At 35.7% G+C, this 25,949-nt stretch overlaps 1 protein-coding gene across 14 annotated transcripts in view; it reads left to right on the top strand.

Moving 5' to 3' along the window:
- NBEAL1 (neurobeachin like 1) overlaps nt 1-25,949 on the top strand; it is a 187,033-nt gene that overhangs the window by 52,755 nt on the left and 108,329 nt on the right. For 13 of the 14 annotated variants that reach the window (XR_010322244.1, XM_023542231.2, XM_023542230.2 and 10 more), the window contains 6 exons: nt 351-432; nt 1,023-1,150; nt 9,584-9,666; nt 14,675-14,760; nt 19,209-19,515; nt 21,177-21,283. Coding sequence is in view for 13 of the 14 variants with exons in the window: in XM_023542231.2 (XP_023397999.1) it covers nt 351-432; nt 1,023-1,150; nt 9,584-9,666; nt 14,675-14,760; nt 19,209-19,515; nt 21,177-21,283 (793 nt within the window). In the remaining variant the exon portion in view is untranslated. Of the gene's footprint in view, nt 1-350; nt 433-1,022; nt 1,151-9,583; nt 9,667-14,674; nt 14,761-19,208; nt 19,516-21,176; nt 21,284-25,949 lie in introns of those variants that run through there. The other variant, XM_064286790.1, reaches the window with a different exon arrangement.

The following is a 25,949-nucleotide window of genomic DNA, read 5'->3' as shown; positions in this document are numbered from 1 at the left end:
AGGTATATTTCACATTCTCGATGGAAAAGCAGTCATAAAGCCATATTGATTTTTTAAAAATAAATGTCATTTGCATTTTGTTTGCCAATGGGTATTCTAAAGATTAAAGCTGAATACGTGAGCATGCATGTGGCTCACCATTCATATCTATTAAAAAAACCCACTGCCGTCGAGTCGATTCCGACTCATAGTAACCCTATAGGACAGGGTAGAACTGCCCGATAGAGTTTCCAAGGAGCGCCTGGTGGATTTGAACTGCCAACCTCTTGGTTAGCAGCGGTAGCACTTAACCACTACGCCACCAGAGTTTCCAAATGTAATAAATGTATGAGTAATTTTTTTTCTTACAGAAATCTGTCTAATGTGGAAGAAATTGGAACTTGCTCGTATATTAATCATATTATCACCATGACAACACTCTATATTCAGCAAGTAGGTGTGAACCAATATTTTTTGTTGCTTTACTGAGGGTAACTCAGTTTCACTTTTTCGTTGTTGTTTGTTTTGCTTTTCATATTACAGTTAGTAAAGGTAATTATTTTCAGAGGTAATAATCGAGAAAAGAATTAAAATTATGATTGGGTACTATATATTTCAGACATCTTACATATATTACCTAAATGTAAGCAATCAGTTATTAATATATTTGTTATTTTAATTGAAAAATTAAAGTGTTTTATAAACGGCTTTTAAAAATTATACAATTTGTCGTATTATGTATTTATTATTTACTTGTCATATATCTATCTTACTGAAAGCATATTATGTTTTGCAAAGATGTTTGGTTATCTATTTTAAGCCCTTTCTAGGAAATATTTAAAATCTGTAAGGGTGTATGTAGTCCATATGATTGACTGACTCTCTTTAGACTCAAAGGGGATGTTAGACTTATTTGAATTAAAATGATTTATTATTAGATAATTAATGACACACGTGGCATTTTAATGCTGTAGGTAAGAATGTTGAACTTGTTATGTGGCTTAATTAAGTAAGTAAAATTTTATGTTTGAATTTATTCTCAGTTAAAAAGCAAAAAAAAGGAGAAGGAAATGGCAGATCAGACATCTATTGAAGAGTTTGTAATCCATGCATTGGCATTTTGTGAAAGTTTATATGATCCGTATCGGAACTGGAGACACAGAGTTTCAGGGTATGTTTAATAAATCACGATATTCATTTAAAATGTGACTGTGATAATATGTGCAACCCTTAAAAGCAGCTCTCATTTTCTATGAAAGCAATTGGAAAGATATGCCAAGGCCCACAAGTATAAAATAGGAATAATAATCCTAACCATTAAACATAATAACCTTCTCTGCATTTTTATACATTTACTTTCTTTTATATATTCAAAGAAGTTGTCCTAATACTTTTCTTGACTTTATTAATGGGAAGGTACGAATGACCTACTGAATACTTCCTTTTCTCTTGAGTTATAATATCTCCGTTTTTCCAGGGAGAAAGTCCTTTGACCTTTCCTTTGCAAAGATGTATCAATCAGGATAAGCTAGATTATGCTGCAATAATAAACAAGGGCTCAGAATAACCAGGTTTATTTCTCGTTCATGCTTCCTGTCTATCATGGGAGGGGAGGGGGCCTCTAGTCATCATAGTTACTCAAGGTCCGAAGCAGACAGAACAGCTAGCATCTAAGGCTTTGTTAGTTAGCATATGAGAGGGAAACAAAAGCTCTGAAGGGTCTCACATTGGTAACTTAATACTCTTGTCTATACGTGACACTTGATACTTCTCGTTTTCATTCAGAACTCATTGACCTGAATGAGTCACGTGGTTTCATCTATCACAGTGGGGCCAAGAAGTTCAGTTGTACCATGTGACTGGAAGGGGTAGAAACAGAAATATTTGGCAAACAGCCCCAGCGGCTACCTTTCGCCTCTGCCTGTGTACTGCTCATGACTCTTTAAAGACTCAGAGAGACATAGAACAGTGCTCCATTTGCAGCCTTTCTGCTCATTCAGCACTTTGGTTCCTGATCAATCATTGTTCTCTCTATTTTGAAGTTTATATCAGAGCTTATTTTCTTTTAATTTTGGTAAAATGTATTTAACATAAAATTGTCATTTTAATCATGTTAAGTGCAGCTCAGTGGATTAGTTATATTCATGATATTGTGCAACCATTACCAGTATTTTCAAAATTTTCATAATCCAAACAGAAACTGAGTACCCATTAAGTAGTAATTCCCCATTTCCCCCTCTTCCCAGTCCCTGGTAATTGCTAATCTACTTTCTGTCTCTATGCATTTGCCTGTTCTAAATACTTCATATAAACGGGATCATGTATTTGTCCTTTTGTGTGCCAGACCTTTCTGAATGAAAGTATATCTTTTCCTCTTGCTGTTTTCTCATCCTCCATGTTGGATTTGCCACTACTGCAAACCTAAGAGAACACATTAAGTTTTGAAACACTGAAACAGAATTTTTCTTTAGCAGCAAGACAGGTGGAGAAAGAGGAACATAAAATCAATCTAAACATGACAGACTTTTAAAGGAATTCATAATAAGCAAAACAAATTTAAGGAAGAAAAAAAAACAGATCTGAGAACAAATTAAAACAAACTAAATAAAATTGGTGTTTGGAAAAAAAAACACTTTGAGAGCCAAGAACAAGGAAATTTTAAGTAGTATAACATAGAAAGAGAATTATACATACTGAGATGACATTGTGATGGGGAACAGAGAATAGAGGATAAGCAGCGGCATTTAGTGAGTGCATGTGTCATATGTGCCGGGAATTATGCTAAAAGCTTCCCATGTATTATTTTTACTACTCTCAAGTATCTTTGTAGTAATGTATGAGTTGTTTCATAAAGCAGGATTTTAGACCTAGGTTTCTCTGACTTTGACTTTGACAGGGAGATAAATCATGATGCAAATAAATCATGGAATTAGGAGAAATCTATAGCTTATGAAAGACCTGTACGGGGCTTTAATAACAGTGATGTATACTTATTTATTAATCTTACTCTGAATTAAATGTAAGTTTGAAATATATGTATTTTCGTTGTTTGTATTTCTTGCTTACCAAAATACCTAAAACAGTTTCAAACACGTTTCATTAAAATTAGCATAATTTCAAAACAGAGCCATTTAAAATTATGTTTCTAGTTTTGTTTTCTTGCTTGATGAAATAAAGGGATAATTTTCATATCTCTGGAGCCCTGGTGGTACAGTGGTTAACAGCTATGGCTGCTAACCAAAAGGTTGAGAGTTCGAATCCACCAACTGCTCCTTGGAAACCCTCTGTTCTGTAGGGTTGCTATGAGTTGGAATTGACTCACCAGCAAAGAGTTTGGTTTTGATTTTTGATATCTCCACATGTGATTTGATTTGATTAATAGTGTTGATTAATCTGTTAGGTCAGTTTTGGCTTGATGCTGCTTGCAGAATCTCTCATGGTTAGAAAGATTTCTTCAAGTGGAACTGAAATAGGTATTAAAAAAAAAATTTTTTTTTTCTATAAGGGAAGGAAAATCTTTCAATATGACTTATTCATTCAAGTATTTTTATTGAGTTATTTGTGTCTCATGCAATTTCAGTAAGACTTGTTTCTTTAATGTTGGAGAGGCTGTGGAGAGATTGGAACATTTATACACTGCCGGTGGGAATGTAAAATGGTAGAACCACTTTGGAAATCCATTTGGCACTTCCTTAAAAAGCTAGAAATAGAACTACCATATGATCCAGCAATCCCATTCCTTGGAATATATCCTAGAGAAATAAGAGTCTTTACACAAACACATATACGCACACCCATGTTTATTGCAGCACTGTTTACAGTAACAAAAAGATGGAAGCAACCAAGGTGCCCATTAGTGGATGAATGGATAAATAAATTATGGTATATTCACACAATGGAATACTACACATCAGTAAAGAACAGTGATGAATCTGTGAAAAATTTCATAATGTGGAGGAATCTGGAAGGCATTATGCTGAGTGAAATTGGTCAGTTGCAAGAGGACAGATATTATGTAAGACCACTATTATAAGAACTCCAGAAGTAGTTTAAACAGAGAAGAAAATATTCATTGATGGTTATGAGGAGGAGGTGGGAGGGAGGGTGGGAGAGAGATATTCACTAATTAGATAGTAGATAACTACTTTAGGTGAAGGGAAAGACAGCACACAATACAAAAGAGGTCAGCACAATTGGACTAAATCAAAAGCAAAGAAGTTTCCGGAATAAGCTGAACACTTCGAAGGCCAGTGTAGCGGGGACGGGGGTTTGGGGACCATGGTTTCAGGGGACATCTAAGTCAATTGGTGTAATAAAATCTATTAAGAAAACATTCTGCTTCCCACTTTGGAGAGTGGCATATGGGGTCTTAAACGCTAGCAAGCGGCCATCTAAGATGTATCAATTGGTCTCAACCCACCTGGATCAAAGGAGAATGAAGAACATCAAGGACACAAGGTAATTATGAGCCCAAGAGACAGAAAGAGCCACATAAACCAGAGACTACATCGGCCTGAGACCAGAAGAACTAGATGGTGCCCAGCTACAACCCATGACTGCCCTGACAGGGAACACAACAGAGAACCCTTGATGGAGCAGGAGAGCAGTGGGATGCAAACCCCAACTTCTCGTAAAAAGACCAGACTTAATGGTCTGACTGAGACTAGAAAGACCCCTGTGGTAATGGCCCCCAGACCTTCTGTTGGCCCAGGACCAGAACCATTCCCAAAGCTAACTCTTCAGACAGGGATTGGACTGGACAATGAGTTGGAGAGGGTTGCTGGTGAGGAGTGAGCTTCTTGTATTAGGTGGACACTTGAGACTATGTTGGCATCTCCTGCCTGGAGGGGAGATGAGAGGGTAGAGGGGGTTAGAAGCTGATGAAATAGACAGGAAAAGAGAGTGGAGGGAGGGAGTGGGCTGTCTCATTAGGGGGAGAGCAATTGGGAGTATGTAGCAAGGTGTATATAAGTTTTTGTGTGAAAGACTGACTTGATTTGTAAACTTTCACTTAAAACACAATAAAAATTAAAAAAAAAAAAAAGGATTGTTTCTTTCCTACAGAGAAAAATAATTACCTTAAAGCCATGCCTGGGACAACATGTGCACTAAAATAGTTAAAGTAAATAATTGTAAGCCATTGGAGAAAAAGGAAATTTGTGAGTTTGATTCTAGTGATAGAAGACAGACAAGAAGAGAGGACACTCTTGGCTTACAGTGAAATGCCAAGTGTTAGGAAATGTAAAGGGAATGCTAGAGTTGGAAAAATCAGCATTTTGCACCCATAATAGTAAACACTGGATCAGGTAAGAATCATCGATGGATACTAAGTTTTGATGAGGTCTTGAGGAAGAGTATGGTATTTGTGTGGTTTTAAAGTGTCTTCACACAAATTACTAGTTGTAAAGAAACAGGTAGTAATTAATATGGGAAAACTGGACAGTAATTTGACTAACCCAACCCACTGCCGTCGATTCGATTCCAATTCATAGCGAACCCTATAGTAATTTGACTGGATGATAAAAAATATCATCAGTGAGATGCTGATGTACATTGTGTGCCTCCAAATGTTAGAAGGACACATCACTGCCTATGTGGTATTCCACCCAAGAATGCATAATCAGAATCTAGTTATAAGGAAACTCCAAGCAAATCCAAAATGAATAATGTTCTAGTGAAAAAAGGAAGGGGCAGCATTTTTAAAAAATGTCGGACACATACAGAAACACTGTGGAAATGTTCCGGATTAAAGGTGGCGAAAGAGAAACACGTCTGTCAGTTTGTCATATGTGGGGTTGCGTGTTGCTGTGATGCTGGAAGCTATGCCACAGGTATTCAAATACCAGAAGGGTCACCGAAGACCAGATGAGTTGTGGAATGACATCAAGGACATCGTACATGAAGAAAGCAAGAGGTCATTAAAAAGATAGGAAAGAAAGAAAAGACTAAAATATATTGTCAGAACAGTCTCTGAAACTTGCTCTTGAATGTAGAGTAGCTAAAGCAAAAGGGAGAAATGATGAAGTAATACAGGTGAGCAGAAGATTTCAAAGGGCGGCCGAAGAAGACAAAGTACTATAACAACATATGAAAAGACCTGAAGTTAGAATACCGAAAGGGAAGAACAAATTTGGCGTTTCTCAAGCTGAAAGAACTGAAGAAAAAATTCAAGCCTCAAGTTGCGATATTGAAGGATTCTATGGGGAAAATATTAAACGACACAGGAAGCCTCAAAAAAAGATGGAAGGAATACACAGAGTTACCGTACCAAAAAGAATTGGCTGACATTCAACCATTTCAGAAGATGCTTATGATCAGGAGCCGATGGTACTGACGGAAGAGGTCCAAGCTGCACTGAAGGCTTTGGTGAAAAACAAGGCTTCAGGAATTGACAGAATACCAGTTGAGATGTTTCATCAAATGAATGCAGTGCTGGAAGTGCCCACTCACCTATGTCAAGAAACTTGGAAGATGGCTACCTGGCCAACTGACTGGAAGAGATCCATGTTTATGCCTATTTCAAGGTGATCAAACCAAGTGTGGAAATTTTCGAACAATGTCATTAATATCACACATAAGTAAAATTTTGCTGAAGATCTTTCGAAAGTGGCTGCCACAGTACATTGACAGGGAACTGCCAGAAATTCAAACCAGATTCAGAAGAGGATGTGGGACCAAGGAGAATGCAGGACATTTTCTTAATAAACTTTGTTATAGCAGTTTACCTAGATATCCCCTAATATCATGGTCCTCAGAACCCTGCCCCGGCTACTGTGTCCCTCAAAGTGTTTGGTTGTGTTCAGGAAACTTCTTAGCTTTTGCTTTAGTCCAGTTGTGCTGACTTCAACTGTATTGTCTGTTATCCATCCCTTCACTTAAGATAGTTCTTGTGTACTATCTAGTTAGTTAATAACCCCTCCATCCCTCCCCACCCTTGTAACCATCAAAGAATGTTTTCTTCTGTGTTTAAACCTTTTCTTGAGTTCTTATAATAGTGATTTCATACAATACTTGTCCTTTTGCAGCTGACTAATTTCACTCAGCATAATGCCTTCCAGTTTCATCCATGTTATGAGATGTTTCACGGATCCATCCTTGTTCTTTATTGTTGTGTAGTATTCCATTGTGCAAATACACCATAATTTGTTTATCCATTTGTCCATTGGTGGGCACCTGTAGGTTGTTTCCATCTTTTTGCTGTTGTGAACAGTGCTGCGATGAACATGGGTGTGCATGTATCTATTCATGTGATGGCTCTTATTTCTCTATTCCGGCGAGTGGCGTTGCTGGGTCATATGGTACATCTATTTCTAGCTTTTTAAAGTTGATTTCCAAAGTGGTTTACCATTTTACATTCCCACCAGGAGTGTATAAGTGTTCAGTGTCTCCACAACCTCTCCAATATTTATTTTATTGTGGTTTTTGGATTGATGCTGGCCTTGTTGGGGTGAGATGGTATCTCATTGTAGTTTTGATTTGCATTTCTCTAATGGCTAATGATCGTGAGCATTTCCTTATATATCTGTTAGCCATTTGAATGTCTACTTTGGTGAAGTGCTTGTTCATATCCTTTTGCTCATTTTTTAATTGGGTTATTTGTCTTTTTGTTTTCAAGGTTTTGCTGTATCTTGTATATTTTAGAGATTAGATGCTGATTGGATATGTTGTAGCCAATCCTAGTCTGTAGGTTGTCTTTTTACTCTTCTAGTGAAGTCTTTTGATGAGCATAAGTGTTTGATTTTTAGGACCTTCCCGTTATCTACTTTGTCCTCTAGTGTTTGTGCATTGTTATGTTTTGTATTCTGTTTATGTCATGTGTTAGGGCTCCTAGCGTTGTCCCTATTTTTTTTTCCATGATCTTTATCGTCTTAGTTTTTATCATGGCAGCCAGTTTTGACAAATGTGTAATGTCACGTGTTCACCATTACAATATCCTACAGAATAATTTTTGTTGTTGTGTGCCATTGAGTCAGTTTGACTCATAGTGACCCTGTAGGACAGTAGGACTGCCCCTGGGCTTTTCTAGGCTGTAGCCTTTCCAGAAGCAGATTGCTAGGCTTTTTTCTCCCAAGGAGCCACTGAGTGGGTTTGAACCACTAACTTTTTGGTTAGCAGCCAAATGCTTAGCACTGCGCCACCACACCAAGGCTCCTTAGAATAGTTTTACTGCCTGCTTAATCATTTTTCATTCTTGTAAAATGAATTTTTCTACCACATGACTGAAATTTTTTGTTTGAAACGTTAGTAAATGTTTCCTCATAAAGTTTGTTTGAAACTTTAGTAAATGTTTCCTCATAAATCTTTGATAATGATCTTAATTAAATAGAAGGATCCGATGATCTTCTAGGATGTTATGTTTGAAATTAAAATAAACATTAAAATAGTTGCTGTCAGGTTGATTCTGAGTCATGGTGACCTCGTGTTTCTGAGTAGCACTGCACTCTATAGGGTTTTCAATGGCTGCTACCTTTTGGAAGTACATCGGCAGGGCTGTCTTCTGAAAATAAATACAAGGAGTATGATAATTCTTATGCCCTACATATTGGAAATAGGCATAGACCTGGAAAGCATTGCAGTGACCTGTGATATTCAGTATGATTTCTGGTGAATCTGGGTAATAGATACGGATTATAGAGCTCTTTGTCTGTCATCACTGTGATTCAGCTGTTTCTCTCCTGTTTGCCTTATTACATGGCAATAGACTTTTCTTCCTAGCTTTTACGTAAGTGTAAGGAAACTAATTTCAGCAACTCAGTTATGATTAAGAAGAAGGCATCTCAAACCAGTGCTTTTATCAGTAGATCATGTTTATATGTATGGAATTTCTATGTGGTTCTTCTTCAGACTTTTCTCATTTTTGTTGGCTTTAATCTATAAATGTTAAGTGTTTTTTCAGGACATGAAAAAAAGCATTATTTTCTTTTTAATTTCCACATTCCTCTGTTGGTGGAAGTATCATTATAACAATTGTCTTCATTTCCCACTCTGCGCTCCCCATGTCCATCTGAGAGAGTCATTTTGTGTGAATTGAAATGTTCATGGTGAAAACACGTGGAAATTGCGTTGCCTTATCAAAGCCTGTAGAAATATTATAGCCATCAAAATTATTGGCAGTGTCTTTAAAAAAAGATAAAAAGTCCCAGCCTATACTGGGTTAGTATCCTTAAGATGAAAGAAGCTAAGGGTTCTGGACTTATGTATGTCAGAAAGTGACATTGTAGCCTGATTTTTGATGAATTTCAGTTTCACTGTACTAATAAGCTACTAGCTTTACATGTCAAATTAGCAATTCTACTGAACATGTTCTTTTTACTGATTGGGAATTTTCTTCTTCAGTTTCTAGTTGTTTGGAGATTTAGCCTGGCTGCTATGTTTCATTGCTAAACCATTAAAAAATGTTTCTTAACTCAAAAGAAGATATTCCTTTAATTGGTGAGCATTTAAGTTATTGGCTAGACTTTGCTTTCAAGAGTGTGCCAGTCATGGAAATATATTGTTCAGTAAAACAAAACTAAAAGATTAAATTGTTTTATAATTGTTTTTGTAATTGTGCATTTCTATTTTTCCATTTTATAATTTGTCATTAACTTATTTTTAATGATAGACGTATCCTTAGTACTGTGGAAAAGAGCAGACAGAAATATAAGCCAGCTTCTCTCACAGTGGAGTTCATCCCTTTCTTTTATCGTAAGTAACACTTTTAGTTTCTCCTAGTTTGATTTCGATCTTACTCTCATAATCCTACTCTGATTCTGACCTTGATTTAGCTTTGTGAATTAATAAGGTGAAGATTGTTAAGAACCTATCACTAGAGTACTTCATTCCTTTTTGGCTGTGAATATTGTTCTTGGTTCTGTTTAATTTACTTTTCTCAAAGTGTTTTACTTTTGAGAAGAGTTGAGTATTTTAATGACCATAGTATATTTTAGAACTTCAGAATTTTTACTGAAAATGAAAAGCTTAGAGCCTGTCACTATATACATGACCTATATGGGCTGTAGTTTTCGATTAAAAAAAATTATGCTATATTTTAAGAATATAGAAAACTTATACAGAATTTAAAAAGAACACCATTTATTTTCCACTTGAATTTGCCAGATGTTAACATTTTGCCGTATTTGTTTCAGTTCTTTTTTTGTTTTGTTTCCTAAGAACTGAGACAAGACAGAAACAGTCCTTTGTTTGATAGCCTGGTGAAAAGTGGCTGCAGTGCCCACTCTGCTGACCACCAGTAGTGATGCCAGCTTCAGCTAGACAGTCAAGCTTACTTGTTCACAATAGGCCATGCCTGGCCCTGGCTTCACTTAAGAGGACACAGGAGAGGAACCCCAACATGCCAGTAGATAGTGTAAGGTGTTGCCATTCAGCAGGAGTCCTCACAGCAGTCCAAGGCTACTCTTTGGTCCTTTGAATGAGGGTACGAGACCAATTTGATGGGTGCAGGAGCCTTTCTGGCTTAGAAGCTTTGTACCCCATAAGACCCAGTATATCCTGTAATAGCCCATGCACATAGCTTCCAAACCCTGGGAGAGGAAATGCCTGAATTACAAGTTACATCACAATCAGGGAGCCCACTAGGTATTTATAGTTCATTCATGTCCTCCCAGTCCAGGTTATGGACTATTTTTTTTCTGGCGGGGGGGGGATATTTATTTATTTTAAATAATTTTTATTGTGCTTTAAGTGAAAGTTTACAGATCAAGTCAGTCTGTCACATATAAGCTTATATACACCTTACTCCATACTCCCACTTACTCTCCCCCTAGTGAGTCAGCCCACTCCCTCCTTCCAGTCTCTCCTTTCGTGACGATTTTGCCAGTTTCTAACCCTCTCTACCTTCCTATCTCCCCTCCAGATAGGAGATGCCAACACAGTCTCAAGTGTCCACCTGCTACAAGTAGCTCACTCTTCATCAGCATCTCTCTCCAACCCATTGTGTGGACTATTTTTAACATAAGCACTGTTGCCAGTAACACTAACACTACTGATTGTCTGCAGTTGTCAGATTTCCAGTGAAATAATTCTAGTTTTATTTTCCCACATTGTTGTTGTGTGCCCTTGAGTCAATTCTGACTCATAGTGACCCTATAAGACAGAGTAGAACTGCCCCATAGGGTTTCCTATGTAATCCTTACAGAAGGGAGCCCTGGTGGTGAAGTTGTTAATCGCTCGTCAGCTAATCAAAAGGTGGGTGGTTCGAACCCACTAGCCGCTTCACAGGAGAAAGTGGGTCAGTCAGCTTCCCTAAAGATTATAGCCTTGGAAACCCTGTGGGGCAGTTCTCCTCTGTCCTATAGGGTCTCTGTGAATGGGAATTGACGGCAATGAGTTTTCAATGGGAGCCCTTACAGAAAGCAGAACGTAGGGTCTTTTTCTCCCATGGAGCCTCTGGTGGGTTCCAACAACCAGCCCTTTGGTTAACAGCCAAGAGCTTAACCATTGCACTGCCAGGGCTTCTTCCATTTTCTCATAGAGAAGGAAAAAGGGTCTTGTTAAATAATTACTTACAGTGGTGACGGTAAAATTTCTCCATTGTAAAGATATATTTTTCTTTTTGCAATTTAGCAGGTTACCCTTGGGATAATACTTTAGCACAGTGTGAGTATCTTGTTTTCTAACATATCATCTAATGTTTTAGCATCCATTTGATGATTCTTGCCTGGATCGGTTTTTCACTGATGGTTGCAAAATCATGATTTTCTAATTCTGTCATTCTTTAGACACTTATTAGCTATTACTTTCTTCTGTAAAAATAAAGAATTTTACCTCATCAGCTGGGGATGAACTCTAGTTGGTTTCTAAAAAGGCTGGATAAAATGACTGAATCTTTCTCTTTTACATATCTGGTTTCAAGATTAGTTCATATAGTAGTCACTTCTGGTGGTGTAAATAAGTTTTCTTTTTGAATATTACTGTGGACTCATTGAGAAACCCTAGTAGTGTAGTGGTTAAGTGCTACTGCTGCTAACCAAAAGGTCAGCAGTTAGAATCCACCAGATGTTCCTTGGAAACTCTGTGGGGCAGTTCTACTCTGTCCTGTTGGGTCGCTATGAGTTGGAGTTAACTTGACGGCAGTGGGTTTACGGACTCGTTGACTTTTATGTGTTTGATTTTATAGTCAGTTATGGTCACTACCTTTTTGAGGATAAATCGTCTCAAATTTGATCATTGGGAGTATTTTCTCTTATTCAGTTTACCTTTTCATTTAGTTAATGGAGTCTTTTGTAATGTAGAAATTTTAAATTTTGATGAAATCTAATTTATAAATTTTTCCTCTTTATGATCCATGCTTTTTGTGTCTTATCAGAGAAATCTTGCCTACCTCAAGGTCATGAAGATTTTTTCCTACATTTTGTTCTAGCTTCCTGATTTTAGTTTTCACATTTAGGTCAATGATCCATTTTGAGTTAATGTTTTCCATATGGATATCCAGTTGTTCTAGCACCATTTGTTGCAAAGGCTACCCTTTTCCCATAGAATTACATTCGCGCCCTTGTTGACGATCAGCTGACCATATATATAGTAGAGCTGCCCCATAGAGTTCCCGAGGAGTGCCTGGTGGATTCTAACTGCTGACCTTTTGGTTAGCGGCTGTACCACTTAACCACCATGCCACCAGCGTTTCCATTGACCATATAGTGTGACTCTATTTCTGAATTCCCTTTTTTGTTTCATATGTTTGCCCTTAGGCTATTACCACACTATGCTGATCACTGAATTTATACTAAGTTGTAAAATCAGGTAGTGTAAGTCTTCCAAGTTTGGTCTTTTTTTTTTTTCAAGATTGTTTAGATTTACTATTTTAGATCCTTTGCATTTTTATATATTTATTTTAGAATCTGTTTTTCAGTATTTACAAAAAAAGCTGCTGAAATTTTGATTGGGATTGTATTGAATCTATGGAACCATTTGAGAATTGCTGTCTTAAAAATATTGAAACTTCAGTCTATGAACATGGCATATCAGTGTTTATTTAGGTCTTATTTTCTTTCATCAACATTTTGTAGTTTTCGGCATGTACGTTGTATACATATTTTGTTAGTTTATCCCGAAGTACTTCATTTTTGTTATGCTTTGTAAATAATACTGTTTTTAAATTGTATTTTCTAATTGTTCCTAGTATAGGATAAGGAAACCCTGGTGGCGTAGTGGTTAAGTGCTACGGCTGGTAACCAAAGGGTTGGCAGTTCAAATCTGCCGGGAGCTCCTTGGAAACTCTATGGGGCAGTTCTACTCTGTCTTATAGGGTCGCTATGAGTCGGAATCGACTCGATGGCACTGGGTTTGGTTTTGTGTTTTTTTAGTATAGGATAACACGATTTATTTTTGTATATCGGTCTTGTATCCTGTGACTTACTAAAGCTATTGATGTATTCTAGTAACCTTATGTTTTTAGGATTTTATATGTATGCAGTCATATTATCATATTGTCAGGGAAAAAAAAAAAGACAGCTTACTTTATCCTTTCCAAATTGCATGCCTTTTATTTCTTCTTGCCCTTTTGCAGTGGTTAAGAGCTTTAGGAGCAATAGATTTCTACCTCAGGACTGTTCTTTTTTACTAATGTTTGTTATATTATTGTTAGTTACTGTAGAGTTGATTCCAACTCTTGGTGACTCCATGTATGCAGAGTAGAACTCCTCCATGGGGTTTTCAAGGCTGTGACCTTTTGGAAGCAGATCTCCAGGCCTGTCTTCTGAGATGGCTGTGGGTGTGTTCAGACCACCAGCCTTTTGGCTAGTAGTCCAGTGCTTAACTGTTTTTACTGTACCCGTGTAGACTATGTTTGCTATATAGAAGATCAGAAATAATTCTATCGTTAAAGTGTCATCTATGAGTGTGCTGATGCTTGCAAAAGGATATTTATTACAAAAGTATTAGCAGCATCAAAAGAAAGGGGAAAAGCATAAGAATTTATCAGTAGAGACTTGTTTAAATAAAGTATGTCAATGTAGAGGTCTGCTCTGAAAAATGAGTAAGACAGATAGATGTTTATGTTCAGATGTAACAATATCCAGAATATATTGAGGTAAAAAAACATGATGCAGGAGAGTGTGTATAGCTTTTTCTTTTCCTTTTTTTTTTTAAGGTAGATGGGAGCCTGGCGGATTGCAGAGTAGGTCAGAGGGAGACTTTTCCTTGTCAGCTCTTTTATACTGTTTTAATTTTTCTTTGTTTTGTGCGTGAGTAAGTTATTAAAAACAAAACAAAAATTTACAATGATCAAAGAAAGGTTGGCATTAGAATTTTAGGATTTTGGCACTGGAAAGGACCCAGGAAATCTGTTTCTCCAACTCTTTGATTTTTTAATTGACTAAACTGGGCTCATAGCAGTAGTGGTAGGAAAAAGACAACCAGTTGTATGTCAGGTTTGAGTTACTTCCTAGCTTTGTCGTTTACTAATCATGGGATCTCAGGCAAAATATTAACTTCTGGCATTCTGATTACTCAGTTATAAATGGAGTAAAATATCACTCTTATGTGGAGAATTATGAGAATGTGATAACATAAAGTACTATATGATAGATGGTTTCTTTTTTCCCTTCCTGCAAAAAATGCATATTAACCTAGTCTTTTAACAAATTTTATCCTTTTCACAAATAGATCTTCATGTTTCAGTGCCTGACATTTCTTAGAGATAGATAAATCATATTGTGAAAGAAAAATCTTACTTATTTGTTTATCATATTCACAGAATGTTTTCAGGAAAGCGAACATCTCAAGGAAAGTCTTAAGTGTTGCTTGTTGCATCTCTTTGGAGCCATTGTAGCTGGTGGACAGGTGAGAAAAGTGTTGAACGTTAAGATATAAAATACTTAATGGTGAGAAGAGCTTACTTAATTTAGCTCTTCTATGGATTGTATAATTTACTCTTTGTTTTTTTATAATTGTATAAACCATACAAATATTTGTTTTTTTTTTTTTTTTGGTTTTGATGGATTGTATAATTTACTCTGTCTTTTTATAATTGTATAAACCATACAAATATTTGTTTTTTTTTTTTTTTGGTTTTGATGGATTGTATAATTTACTCTGTCTTTTTATAATTGTATAAACCATACAAATATTTGTCTGATTTTATATCTTGTTTAAAACTAATCTACTTATGTCCTCCTTTTATTTAACTTCCCCCCCAAAAAAAAACAAAAACAAAAAACTGTAATTAATAATATTAACACTAACAATAAAATTACTGGGTAAGTAATTTAACAGATTTAACATTTTTTGTTGCTTTTTGTGAGCATCCTATGTTGATTTTTCAAGTAGTGCTATATAGTCAATTGATTTTTTTGAGAGTAGTATTGTGAGTTCTTTGTTATGTTGGCTTTTCAGCTACTAGTTCTTACATTAGAATCTAGAGGAAGTCAGCATTATTAGTCTACTTGATGGAATCAAACTCTAGGAGTTTGATTTTCAAAGACATGAATTTAGTCACTCTTTTTTTTTTTTCTGTCTAGTTAAAATTACTAAATTACATGCATTTTTTTTCAACAAATGCCTGTACTGTTTTACTTAAAAGAAAGAAATTCCAGTAATATTTGTGATTTTTTTTTTTTTTTTAAGGTGAGCAACTGAAGAGCTCTCTGTGGTAAACTTTGAGTATAATTACTCATTGACAACAGGATTATAGTTCAAAGAGAATATTCTACATGTATTCTTAAACCAATGCAGTTTAGACCAGAGGTTCTTAACACTTTTTGTGCTGCAAGTTCCTTTGACAGTCCCATAAACCCCTTCTCGGAATGTTTTTAAAAGCATTAGGTGAAATACATAAAATCACAAAGGAAATCAATTATACTGAAGTGCAGTTATCAAAATATTAATGAAACAAATTTGTGATGTAGTAATATGTATTTCTTTATAACATATTAAATAAAAAGTTTTAGCAGCAAGTCTAGTAACTAATGTAACTTCAAAGAAGAGATAAGCGTAAATGATATTTTAAGATAGTGCAACAACTGTAACAGGTACTGCTAATACTATTGTGGTTTGTTGCTTACATTTAAAATTGAAGAAAATACTAATTTTTAGTTGGAAGTTAGTGAAAATAAAGATATAATTCTTTTTCATCCACTTTCACAAATTTCTTGAATTCTGTATACCTGAGGTTAAGAACCCTAAACTTAGGTGATTTCATATTAACTTTAAATTTACTGTCTGTCTTTCTTTTTTCTCAGAATGAAAGTTATCTTCCTTTTTTTTTTTTTTAATCTACTAGTTTTTCATATTTTAAAATACCATGTTCTTTATATTGTTATACCAAATTATGTTTAAACTACAATTTTATTTAAAACCGTAGAAACTTATTTTAAAACTTAATTTTTATTTAAACACATAAACTTATACCAATAATACACTAGGTATAGTACTTTTTCACTTTGGGCACTAGTAAGGAATCTTTGTCTACCTTCTGGAAGATATCAGGGAGTTTAATACTTAGACCTTTATTTGAGTTCAGGAGCCCCTCGTGAGGTTCTTTTTATCTTGCAGTAGTAGGGAACTTTTATACCAGTAGGGAATTGCTAATTATTTTATATCTTATCTACCATTTCTTATTTAGTTCGGAGATTTGAGGAAGAGCAACCTTTGTTTTTCAAGTGACCTTCATAAACAGATGACTTTATATATATGTAGTCAGTCTCTTTTTCATTTAATGTACTCAATTTAGATATATTTCTTGAGCATTAATCTTGCGAATACCATTATGAGGTTGAGTTTCCTGTCAGTTGGTACTGCTGCTTCTTCCTCTCATCCCTATCTTTGCTCTGTTTTGTTTTTTCTCCTTATTCCTTTTTTTTTTTTTTCAGGGAGTAGTCCTTGTGCTCAGTGGGCATTTTTTTTCTGTATTATTTTTATTCCCTTTTATACCAGCATCATGTTATCTTGCAGAGTCCTGCTGACATTCCCTTCTCTTTTGTTTTTTTACCCTACACCTTTTTCAGTACTTAGCCAAATTTCCTACTTGGGTTTCCTGGTCAGTACCTTGCCTCCTTCTCTTTACCCTGGTGAAAGATAAGAGTCTTCTTAAAGTGAGAGAATTGCTGAACAGAATCTTACTTTTCATTTAGGTTTGCTTAGTCACCTTCCTTTAGTAGCTGATACCCTTCTTTTGGGTCAGTATCTCCCCATTTTCACCATTTCTCCACTACTGAGAATGAGAGTAATTATACATGAATGAAATTATAAGTGGCATTGTTATTGACTGACAGGAAGCCCGATAGATCCCATTCTCTTTGTGAACACCCAGAGACTCATTCTTGTTAGTACCCAGGGACAATGAAGCCCTGAGAGACCTCTAGTAATTAAAACTCACATGGAAATCAAGTAGATATTGGAAGACCAGTTTATCATTTTATGTACTGAAAATGCTCAAAACCTTTGTGATCTGTACCGTACCTGTTGTTATTGAGTCTATTCTGACTCATAGCGACCTTATAGGACAGAATAGAACTGTCCCATAGAATTTCCAAGGTGCGCCTGGTGGATTTGAACTGCCGACCTTTTGGTTAGCAGCCATAGTTCTTAACCACTGTGCCACCAGGGCTTCCCTGTGATCTGTAGTTAGATCTGTATAGAAGTCAGAAGGTTGTTTGTTAAATATGGCATCAGCACAAGGGTATTTAGATAATTTGAATATCTAAAGGAAGGAATGATCTGTCAGAAAGAACGGAGATATTGAAGTCTCATTCCAAAGAATCATGCCTGGGCATCTCATTGACATATTCATTCTTTAGATCTGTTACTACAATCACCAGTTTAGTTTTGTGTTATGTTAGGAGCAAGAGTTTTGGAGCCAAGATAGACCTAGGTTTGAATCCCTTGTCCATCTCTAGTATAACTTTGAATAAACTATTTACATGTGTTTTAGTTCCTTTTTTGTAATATGGAAGTAGTAACACTTAACTTACAGGGCCATTGTGAGAACTAAAAGACACGTAATATATGTAAAGCACTAATAAAGTACCTGTAGAACTGAGGAAATCACAGTTATATCAGTTAGATTTAGGATCCACCATAAGTAGCAGTTAATACAAAAATTGTAACAGCTTTAGTTTCTCTCTCATTTAAAAAAAATGGAAAAGAATAACAGTAAGTAGTCCAGAGTTAATATGCCAACTGTCTTTTAAGGAGGTACCAAAAAGCTGACTCACATTGTCTGGCTTCATTGCCAAACTCAGTCATGAGACTACAAAAAAAGGCAAATATTTCCAGTTAAAAAACTTAGTAAAACTTGCTTCCTCGGCCCTTCTTAGCAGCAAGGAGGCTAGGAAAAGTAATCTTTATTCCAGGTAGCCATGTGCCCATCAAAATTTTGGGTGGGCCATTGGGAGTTTCTTCTATCATAACACTTGTTATCATTGATATTATTTATTCTATTGATAATTATTGCTGATAACAAATCTTGATGGCATAAGTGCTGCTGCTTTCAGGTGATTTTGCATAGCTGTGTTGTGATTCATTATGTATCAGTTTAACAATTTAAGGCAATATGTATTTTTTATTTCTAACTTTTTTGGGTCACCTCAGTATAGCTATCGATTTCTTAGTGTACAGAGTTATGAAATATGTTTATAGAATGATAGCCAGGCAATAGCTGTATCAGTTGAAATGCATTTCTGTAATCACCAGAACACCTGGCAAACAGGCTTAACTAAGTTGAGATTTTTTTATTCCTGCTTAAGAAATCCAGATGCAAACAGCTTTGGACCGGCACTATAGCTCAGTGATATCGTCAGGGACATAAGGTCCTCACAGTATTCCTACTGTGTTCTCTGTAGCCCGTGACTTTAATTTTTGTGCGCGTCTCCTCATGGCGTAATGGTAGCTCCAAGTATTATTTCTGCATTCCATGCAGGAAGGAGGTGACAGGGCCAAGGGCACAAGGTCCTTCTCTTTTAGTTTGTAAAGCGATGTTTTCTCCATGGTCTATTGCCAGATATCCTTGACCAGAACTATGTCACATGGTCAGCCCTAGCTGCAAGGCTAGAAGATGAGTTTTCTACGCAAGCAGGTTGCTATCCTGAACAAAATCAGAGTTCTGTTAGTGAGGAAGGGGAGATTTAATGTGTGAAACACTAGCACTGTCTGCTAAAATATTTGTTTAAAATGTATTTTGATTTTCTTAAAGAAAATGTTGCCTGCAGATTTATTAAATTCTCTTTGTAGTTGCAAACATACAGAATTTCAGTTAGGATTGGGTTTCATTTTTATTGTCTCTAATATTTTAGAGGAATGCTTTGCAAGCGATTTCTCCAGCCACTATGGAAGTTCTTATGCGAGTTTTGGCAGATTGTGATTCCTGGGAGGATGGAGATCCTGAAGAAGTGGGTAGGAAGGTAGAATTAACTCTCAAGTGCCTTACAGAAGTGATCCATATCCTTCTGACTAGCAGCTCTGACCAGCGCCAAGTGGAAACCAGCACTATTCTGGAGAATTACTTTAAATTGCTAAATTCAGATCATTCAGCTTTACCTAATCAAAGGAGATCCAGGCAGTGGGAAAGCCGGTTCATAGCTCTACAGATCAAGATGCTGAGTGAGTATTACATAATGACAATTTTCTGAGTTTTTTTTTTTTTTTACAATTTTCTGAGTTTTTTTTTTCATATATGCCACTTCCTTTTGAAATGTAAGGCAGTTGTATAGAAAGTATTGATTGATTCAGCCATCACGTGAGTTTTAGTTTTTGACTTCAAAATAATTAATATAGATTTGATTTGTTCATCTTTGCTTTAACAGTGACAAAGTTGAGCCTCTATAGTCTTCTTATTTTTTATTGTGTTAAAAATACATATAATAAAATATTTGTTGATTCTGTATTCTTTTTGGAAAGTGTAAACCACTAAAAGCATCATTGTTAAAAACAAAGGCAGCTCTGATTTCAAAACTCTAGGAAAAGTAAATTTCCAGAAAGTGCCATTTGTAGTTTTTAACCTGTGACAAAGAGGAACATAAAATCAGTTTTATACGTGCCTGCGTAACTTCTCTGTAGAGGTCACGCCAACATTTCTCCCTCCTTCAGAGGGCCTCTTTTTTTTTTTAAATCAGATCCCCTGTGCGTGTATCTCTCTCTCTCTTTTTGTAATGGTTGTTTTTTATTACTCTGTGCTTATATGTCTTTGCTTTGTACACTCTTCACTCCAGTATATATATATATATATATATATATATATATATATATATATATATATAATTTCTTATTGTGTTCCCCTGTTAGATTGGTAGATACAGATATTAGAAACTGATAGTTCCTTTATTATACAAAATATATATATGTTTATTACAGCTAAATTAGGAAACTCAGATAAGTAGAAAGAAAATAAATGTTCTTTATATCCTATCATCAAGATATAACCTGTTTTAATAGCTTGGTGCATAGCTTCTAGAGATTAAAAAAAAAAAGTTTTTATATGTTTGTGTGTGTGTATGGTGTCTCATTTAAAAATATTGGACATCCAAATCTTGGTCAAAAACTTAATGAACCATTATAACATTGTTTCTATGGGGGAAATAAGATTATATAGCTTTTACTATTTTGTATCTTCTATTCTAACATGTTCTATTTTATGATTTTCTTATAGATTATAAATGTATAAGTAAGTTTGAGTCTGTACTGAATAGACTTCTTTTTTGTTAGCAACTATGGTATTGCCCATTCTAGATATCCTTTGATTTCTGGATGGGTATATCCCTTCAGTTGAAAAAAAGACAGCAAAACAGTATTACAAATGGATTAATTACCTAAGCACCATGTTCGTAATGGCCATATGTTAATTTTATAATACATAAATGAGACTGTGTTGCCAGACATATTCAGGTATTGCTTATTGATAGCAAGTTGGACACCACAGTTGGTTTAAACTTGAGCCTTATAACGGAAGAACAGATAATTAAAACCCTAGGGAGTATATACCACTCGTATATGTAAAACTCTAGTTGGGTCACTATAAGTCAGAATCAACTCGATGGCAACAGACTTTTTATATGTAAAAAGTTCAATATAATAAAGTATAGAAATTCTTTTCTTATCAAGTAAAAGTACAGATTGTTTTCTGCTCTTTACCCTATCATTCAAAATTAATTTACATCTGTTTTGTCAACTGAAAAGCATAAATTAAAAATGTGATCAGAGTAAATGTTTGTATGATGCCAAACCTTTCCCTTTGTACATGGATGATATTGTTTTTATTTTCCTAGATACCATCACAGCCATGTTAGATTGCACAGACAGGCCTGTTCTTCAGGCCATTTTTCTTAACAGCAATTGCTTTGAACATCTCATACGACTACTGCAGAACTGCAAGGTAGTTTTTCTATTATTATTATTGTCTTTGATTTTAAGAAGCTATTGTTTATATTTTGATACCAATTTTAACATATATTAGTGAATTTTTATAATTAACTTGTGTTTCTATTTAATCATTAACCACGTTTTATCTTGAATTAAAACTAGTATTTATAATTGTCTAAATACTTTAAGAACTAAGAACAGTCAAACTGGAAGCAAATTTCTTTGTATCATGAGCATTTCAGTTCATGAAGTATTTTATTTTTTAGGTTAGTTTTATACTTGGTAGGAGCCCTCATAGGGAGCCCTGGTGGCACAGTGGTTAAGAGCTTGGCTGCTAATCAAAAGGTCAGCAGTTCGAATCCACCAGCTGCTCCTTGGAAACCTCAGGTGGCAGTTCTGCTATTTCCTCTAGGGTCACTTTGAGTTGGAATCGACTCAATGGCAGTGGGTTTGGTTTTTGGATAGGAGCCCTGGTACGTAACACCAGTAGTTAAGTGCTCGGCTGCTAACTGAAAGGTCGGTGGTTGGAATTCACTAGCTGCTCTGCAGGAGAAAGATGTGGCAGTCTGCTTCCATTAAGATTTACAGCCTTGTCGGGGGTTTGGGGACTATGGTTTAAGGGGACTTCTAAGTCAATTGGCAAAATAATATGAAAACATTCTGCATCCTACTTTGAAATGTGGCGCCTGGGGTCTTAAATGCTAACAAGCGGCCATCTAAGATGCATCAATTGGTCTCAACCCACCTGGATCAAAGGAGAATGAAGAACACCAAGGTCACACGACAACTATGAGCCCAAGAGACAGAAAGGGCCACATGAGCCAGAGACTTACATCATCCTGAGACCAGAAGAACTAGATGGTGCCCGGCCACAACCAATGACTGCCCTGACAGGGACCACAACAGAGAACCCCCGAGGGAGCAGGAGGTCAGTGGGATGCAGACCCCAAATTCTCATAAAAAGACCAGACGTAATGGTCTGACTGAGACTAGAGGAATCCCGGCAGTCATGGTCCCCAAACCTTCTGTTGGCCCAGGACAGGAACCATTCCCAAAGACAACTCATCAGACATGGAAGGGACTGGACAATGGGTTGAAGAGAGATGTTGATGAAGAATGAGCTACTTGTATCAGGTGGACACTTGAGACTGTGATGGATGGCATCTCCTGTCTGGAGGGGAGATAGGAGGGTAGAGAGGGTTAGAAACTGGCAAAATTGTCACGAAAGGAGAGACTGGAAGGGCTGACTCATTAGGGGGAGAGTAAGTGGGAGTGTGGAGTAAGGTATATATAAGCTTATATGTGACAGTCTGACTTGATTTGTAAACGTTCACTTAAAGCTCAATAAAAATTATTAAAAAAAAAAAAAAGATTTACAGCCTTGAAAACACTATGGGGCAGTTCTACTCTGTCCTATAGGGTTGCTAGGAGTCAGAATCAACTTGACGACAGTGGGTTTTTAATGCTTAGTAATATCCTTGAGGCCTTTGAAGCCATTAGTTATTTCTGATCTCTTGGCTAGCTATTTGTGTCAGAACATACTCAGGTGATAAAGATTTTGCTTCCCTCACTTTTTATTCAGTTTTTCACCTAGCGTTGGGTGAGTGGTACCTGCTGTTAAAGACTGTCACATGTTCCATCATTCTTACTGTACTTCTGGAAGAGCTTTTATGTTAGCTCCTGTCAATAATTATAGACCTACCTTATTCTGAAAGTTGTTTGTCATATGAACTTCTTTTTTAAGATAGAATTTCAGCTTCACTAAAATGCAGGTATCACTTAGCACATACTTTACTTTAAAACTAGATTGGAACACTTTATACACATAGCTAGTAAAGTGAGGAAAGAGTTTGGTGAGGGCAATGTTTTATTTAATTCTACACTTAGGCTTTTTACATATTGGAATTAAAAATAATGTAGAGCCATGTAGAAATTGATGAAATGTTGAAAGTTTTGTTGTGTGTATATCACAATAATTAAAAAACAATAAGGGACAGCTGAAATTTTTAAGTACATGCAGATTTTTGAAGTATGTTCATTGTAAAAAAAATTAGAAAAATCAAGATAATAATGAAAAAGAAAAAATATACCCTATAATTCTATCAACCAGAATGAAGGCTAGTATTTACTAACTCCTTACTGTATGGCAGATGTTGTATTAGGTACATCATATTTGAGGGCATACAACATATTTTGTCCTCATAATGACCACTTTATAAGTTAGAGATTTCAAGTGGCACAGCCAGGGTTTCAGTTTAGTTTTGTCTGACTTTAAGGCTTTTGTTCTTAAGTTTAATGGTATATAATGCCTGAAGTGACAATTTTGTATGTTTATTTTTAGTCTTTTTTCTAAACAGTATTTTTGCATAATTGAGATCAAAATTAATATATAATATGATACCCTGTTAAGATCAATTAACATTTTTATCATTGTTAAAATAATACATGGCCATCGTAAAATGCAAATTGCAACAGCGTATTAATTCTCCAATATAATAATAAATATTAGTTTAAAATTTTTTCTCTTCTACCTGATGTGTTTGCTGTTAGTAATTCCCATAATTCCTAATATAAAAATTATATCTCTTTTAATGAAAATATAAGATACATCATGCTGAATAATATCAATATAATACATTAATAAACATTTTAGATAGCTATAAATCATATTATAACACTAATGAATTTTAAAGTTTCTTAAGTGATCAACTACTCAGTGGCTATTCCAGTATCAATGTTACCCCTTTTGCAGTTGTACAGAAGCTGTAGAAATTAGTGCAGACTTGTAATAACATTATTAATATGTTTGCAAGTAGTTTGTGCACAAGGTAAGATTGAATTTTTTAGCAAAACAGTATTTTGATGCAAAATCTTGAGGCATAGGAACAGAGTCTATGGAAAACTGCATCAAATAGATGCTAAGGAGCAAAAGCACAAAAGGAGACCTTGATTTTATGTTTGTCCTAACTTCCATTTAAGAAAAAAAATTTAATTCTTACATAAGCAAAATTAGGCAAGGAAACCATTTGATTAACAAAGTGTAAGGAAACAGAAAAATGTAATTTCAAACCCCATCTTTAAGAGGTTAGCAGTTTCTTAACATTCCAGGCTTTTTTTTTTTCCTTATTCTTTTTACTTAGCATATAAGCATTTTCCCTTTTTTTTTAAACATTTCATGAATAGCTTTACTTCCTGTACATTTTATATATTGTACTTTTGCTATTTTGAAAGAGATACTGTGTTATTTGAATTTTGCTTTGATAGTAATTATTTGATAGTGAAATTTAATTACTGCCTTACTGCCATGGAAACTATTGTCTAAAAACTTTGAGCTTGTTGGAAATCTCTACATTTAGACATGGAAGAAAAAACAAAGGAAATGAAAATTACCCAGACACTCCAGAAGCAGCCTCCGACACCATTTGACTAACTGCCTTTAGGGCCTTTGTTTCAAAGTGTTTCATCTCAAGGGTACTCGTCTTTTTCTCTTTGCTTTCTTATACTGGCACATATTTTTCCTATTAGAAATTCATTTGTGCTTTCAATAAAAGGCTCTCTTAAAATAAAGGACTATCAGAAAACTAGTATGAATTTGTTGAGTGATTGCTTTCTTCCTAATTCTTTTTTTTTTTTTAATTGTACTATAGATGAATGTTTACAGAACAAACTAGCTTCTCATTAAACAGTTAGTACACATATTGTTTTATGACATTGGTTGCCAACCCCACAACATGTCAACACTCTCCCCTTCTCAACCTTGGGTTCTCTATTACCAGCTTTCCTGTCCCCTCCTGCCTTCTCCTCCTTGTCCCTGGGCTGGTGTGCCCATTTAGTCTCATTTTGTTTTATGGGCCTGTCTAATCTTTGGCTAAAGGGTGAACCTCGGGAGTGACTTCAGTACTGAGCTAAAAGGTTATCCTGGGGCTATACTCTAGAAGTTTCTCTAGTCTTGTCAGACCAGTAAGTGTAGTTTTTTTTTTTGTTGTTGTTGTTAGTTAGAATTCTGTTCTATATTTTTCTCCAGCTCCACCTGGGACCCTCTAGTGTAATTATTGGCAGAGCAGTAAGTGGTGGTAGCTGGGCATCATCTAGTTCTGCTAGACTCAGTCTGGTGGAGGCTGTAGTACTTGTGGTCCCTTAGTCATTTAGACTAATCTTTGCTTTGTGTCTTTATTTTTCTTTATTGTCCCTTGCTCCTGAAGGGATGGGACCAGTGGAGTGTCTCAGATAGCTGCTCACAGACTTTTAAGACCCCAGATGCTATTCACCAAAGTAGAATGTAGAACGTTTTCTTTATGTTATACCAGTTGAGCTAAATGTTCCCCAAGAACATGGTCTCACAGCCCTCAGCCCAGTAGTTCGGTCTCTCAGGGAGTTTGGATGTGTCTGTGGAGCTCTTCTTCCTAAATCTTAGGTTTGGTAAGGTGCACTGTAGCTACAAGAGGAATGTAATATATGTAGTTGTAGGGTCTGGAGCACTTTGTGAGGTAGGATGGACTTGGATAGTGTCTTACTTATTTCAGTCAGTATCTTGCATCTGCCTTTGCAACTCCACTGAGACTGTTTTTAATCAAGGCTGCTTAAAACCTTCTGGTTTCCAAATTTAATGGACACACAGTTTTTATTTTAACTGGCACTTTCTTTTTGTCACTGTTGATCATCTCTTCTTGAAACATTAA

The sequence above is a fragment of the Loxodonta africana genome, chromosome 6, assembly GCF_030014295.1.
Source record: "Loxodonta africana isolate mLoxAfr1 chromosome 6, mLoxAfr1.hap2, whole genome shotgun sequence".
Lineage (NCBI taxonomy): Eukaryota > Metazoa > Chordata > Mammalia > Proboscidea > Elephantidae > Loxodonta > Loxodonta africana.
The sequence above is the reverse complement of the archived record's forward strand: the minus strand, read 5'-3'. Positions and strand labels throughout refer to the sequence as shown.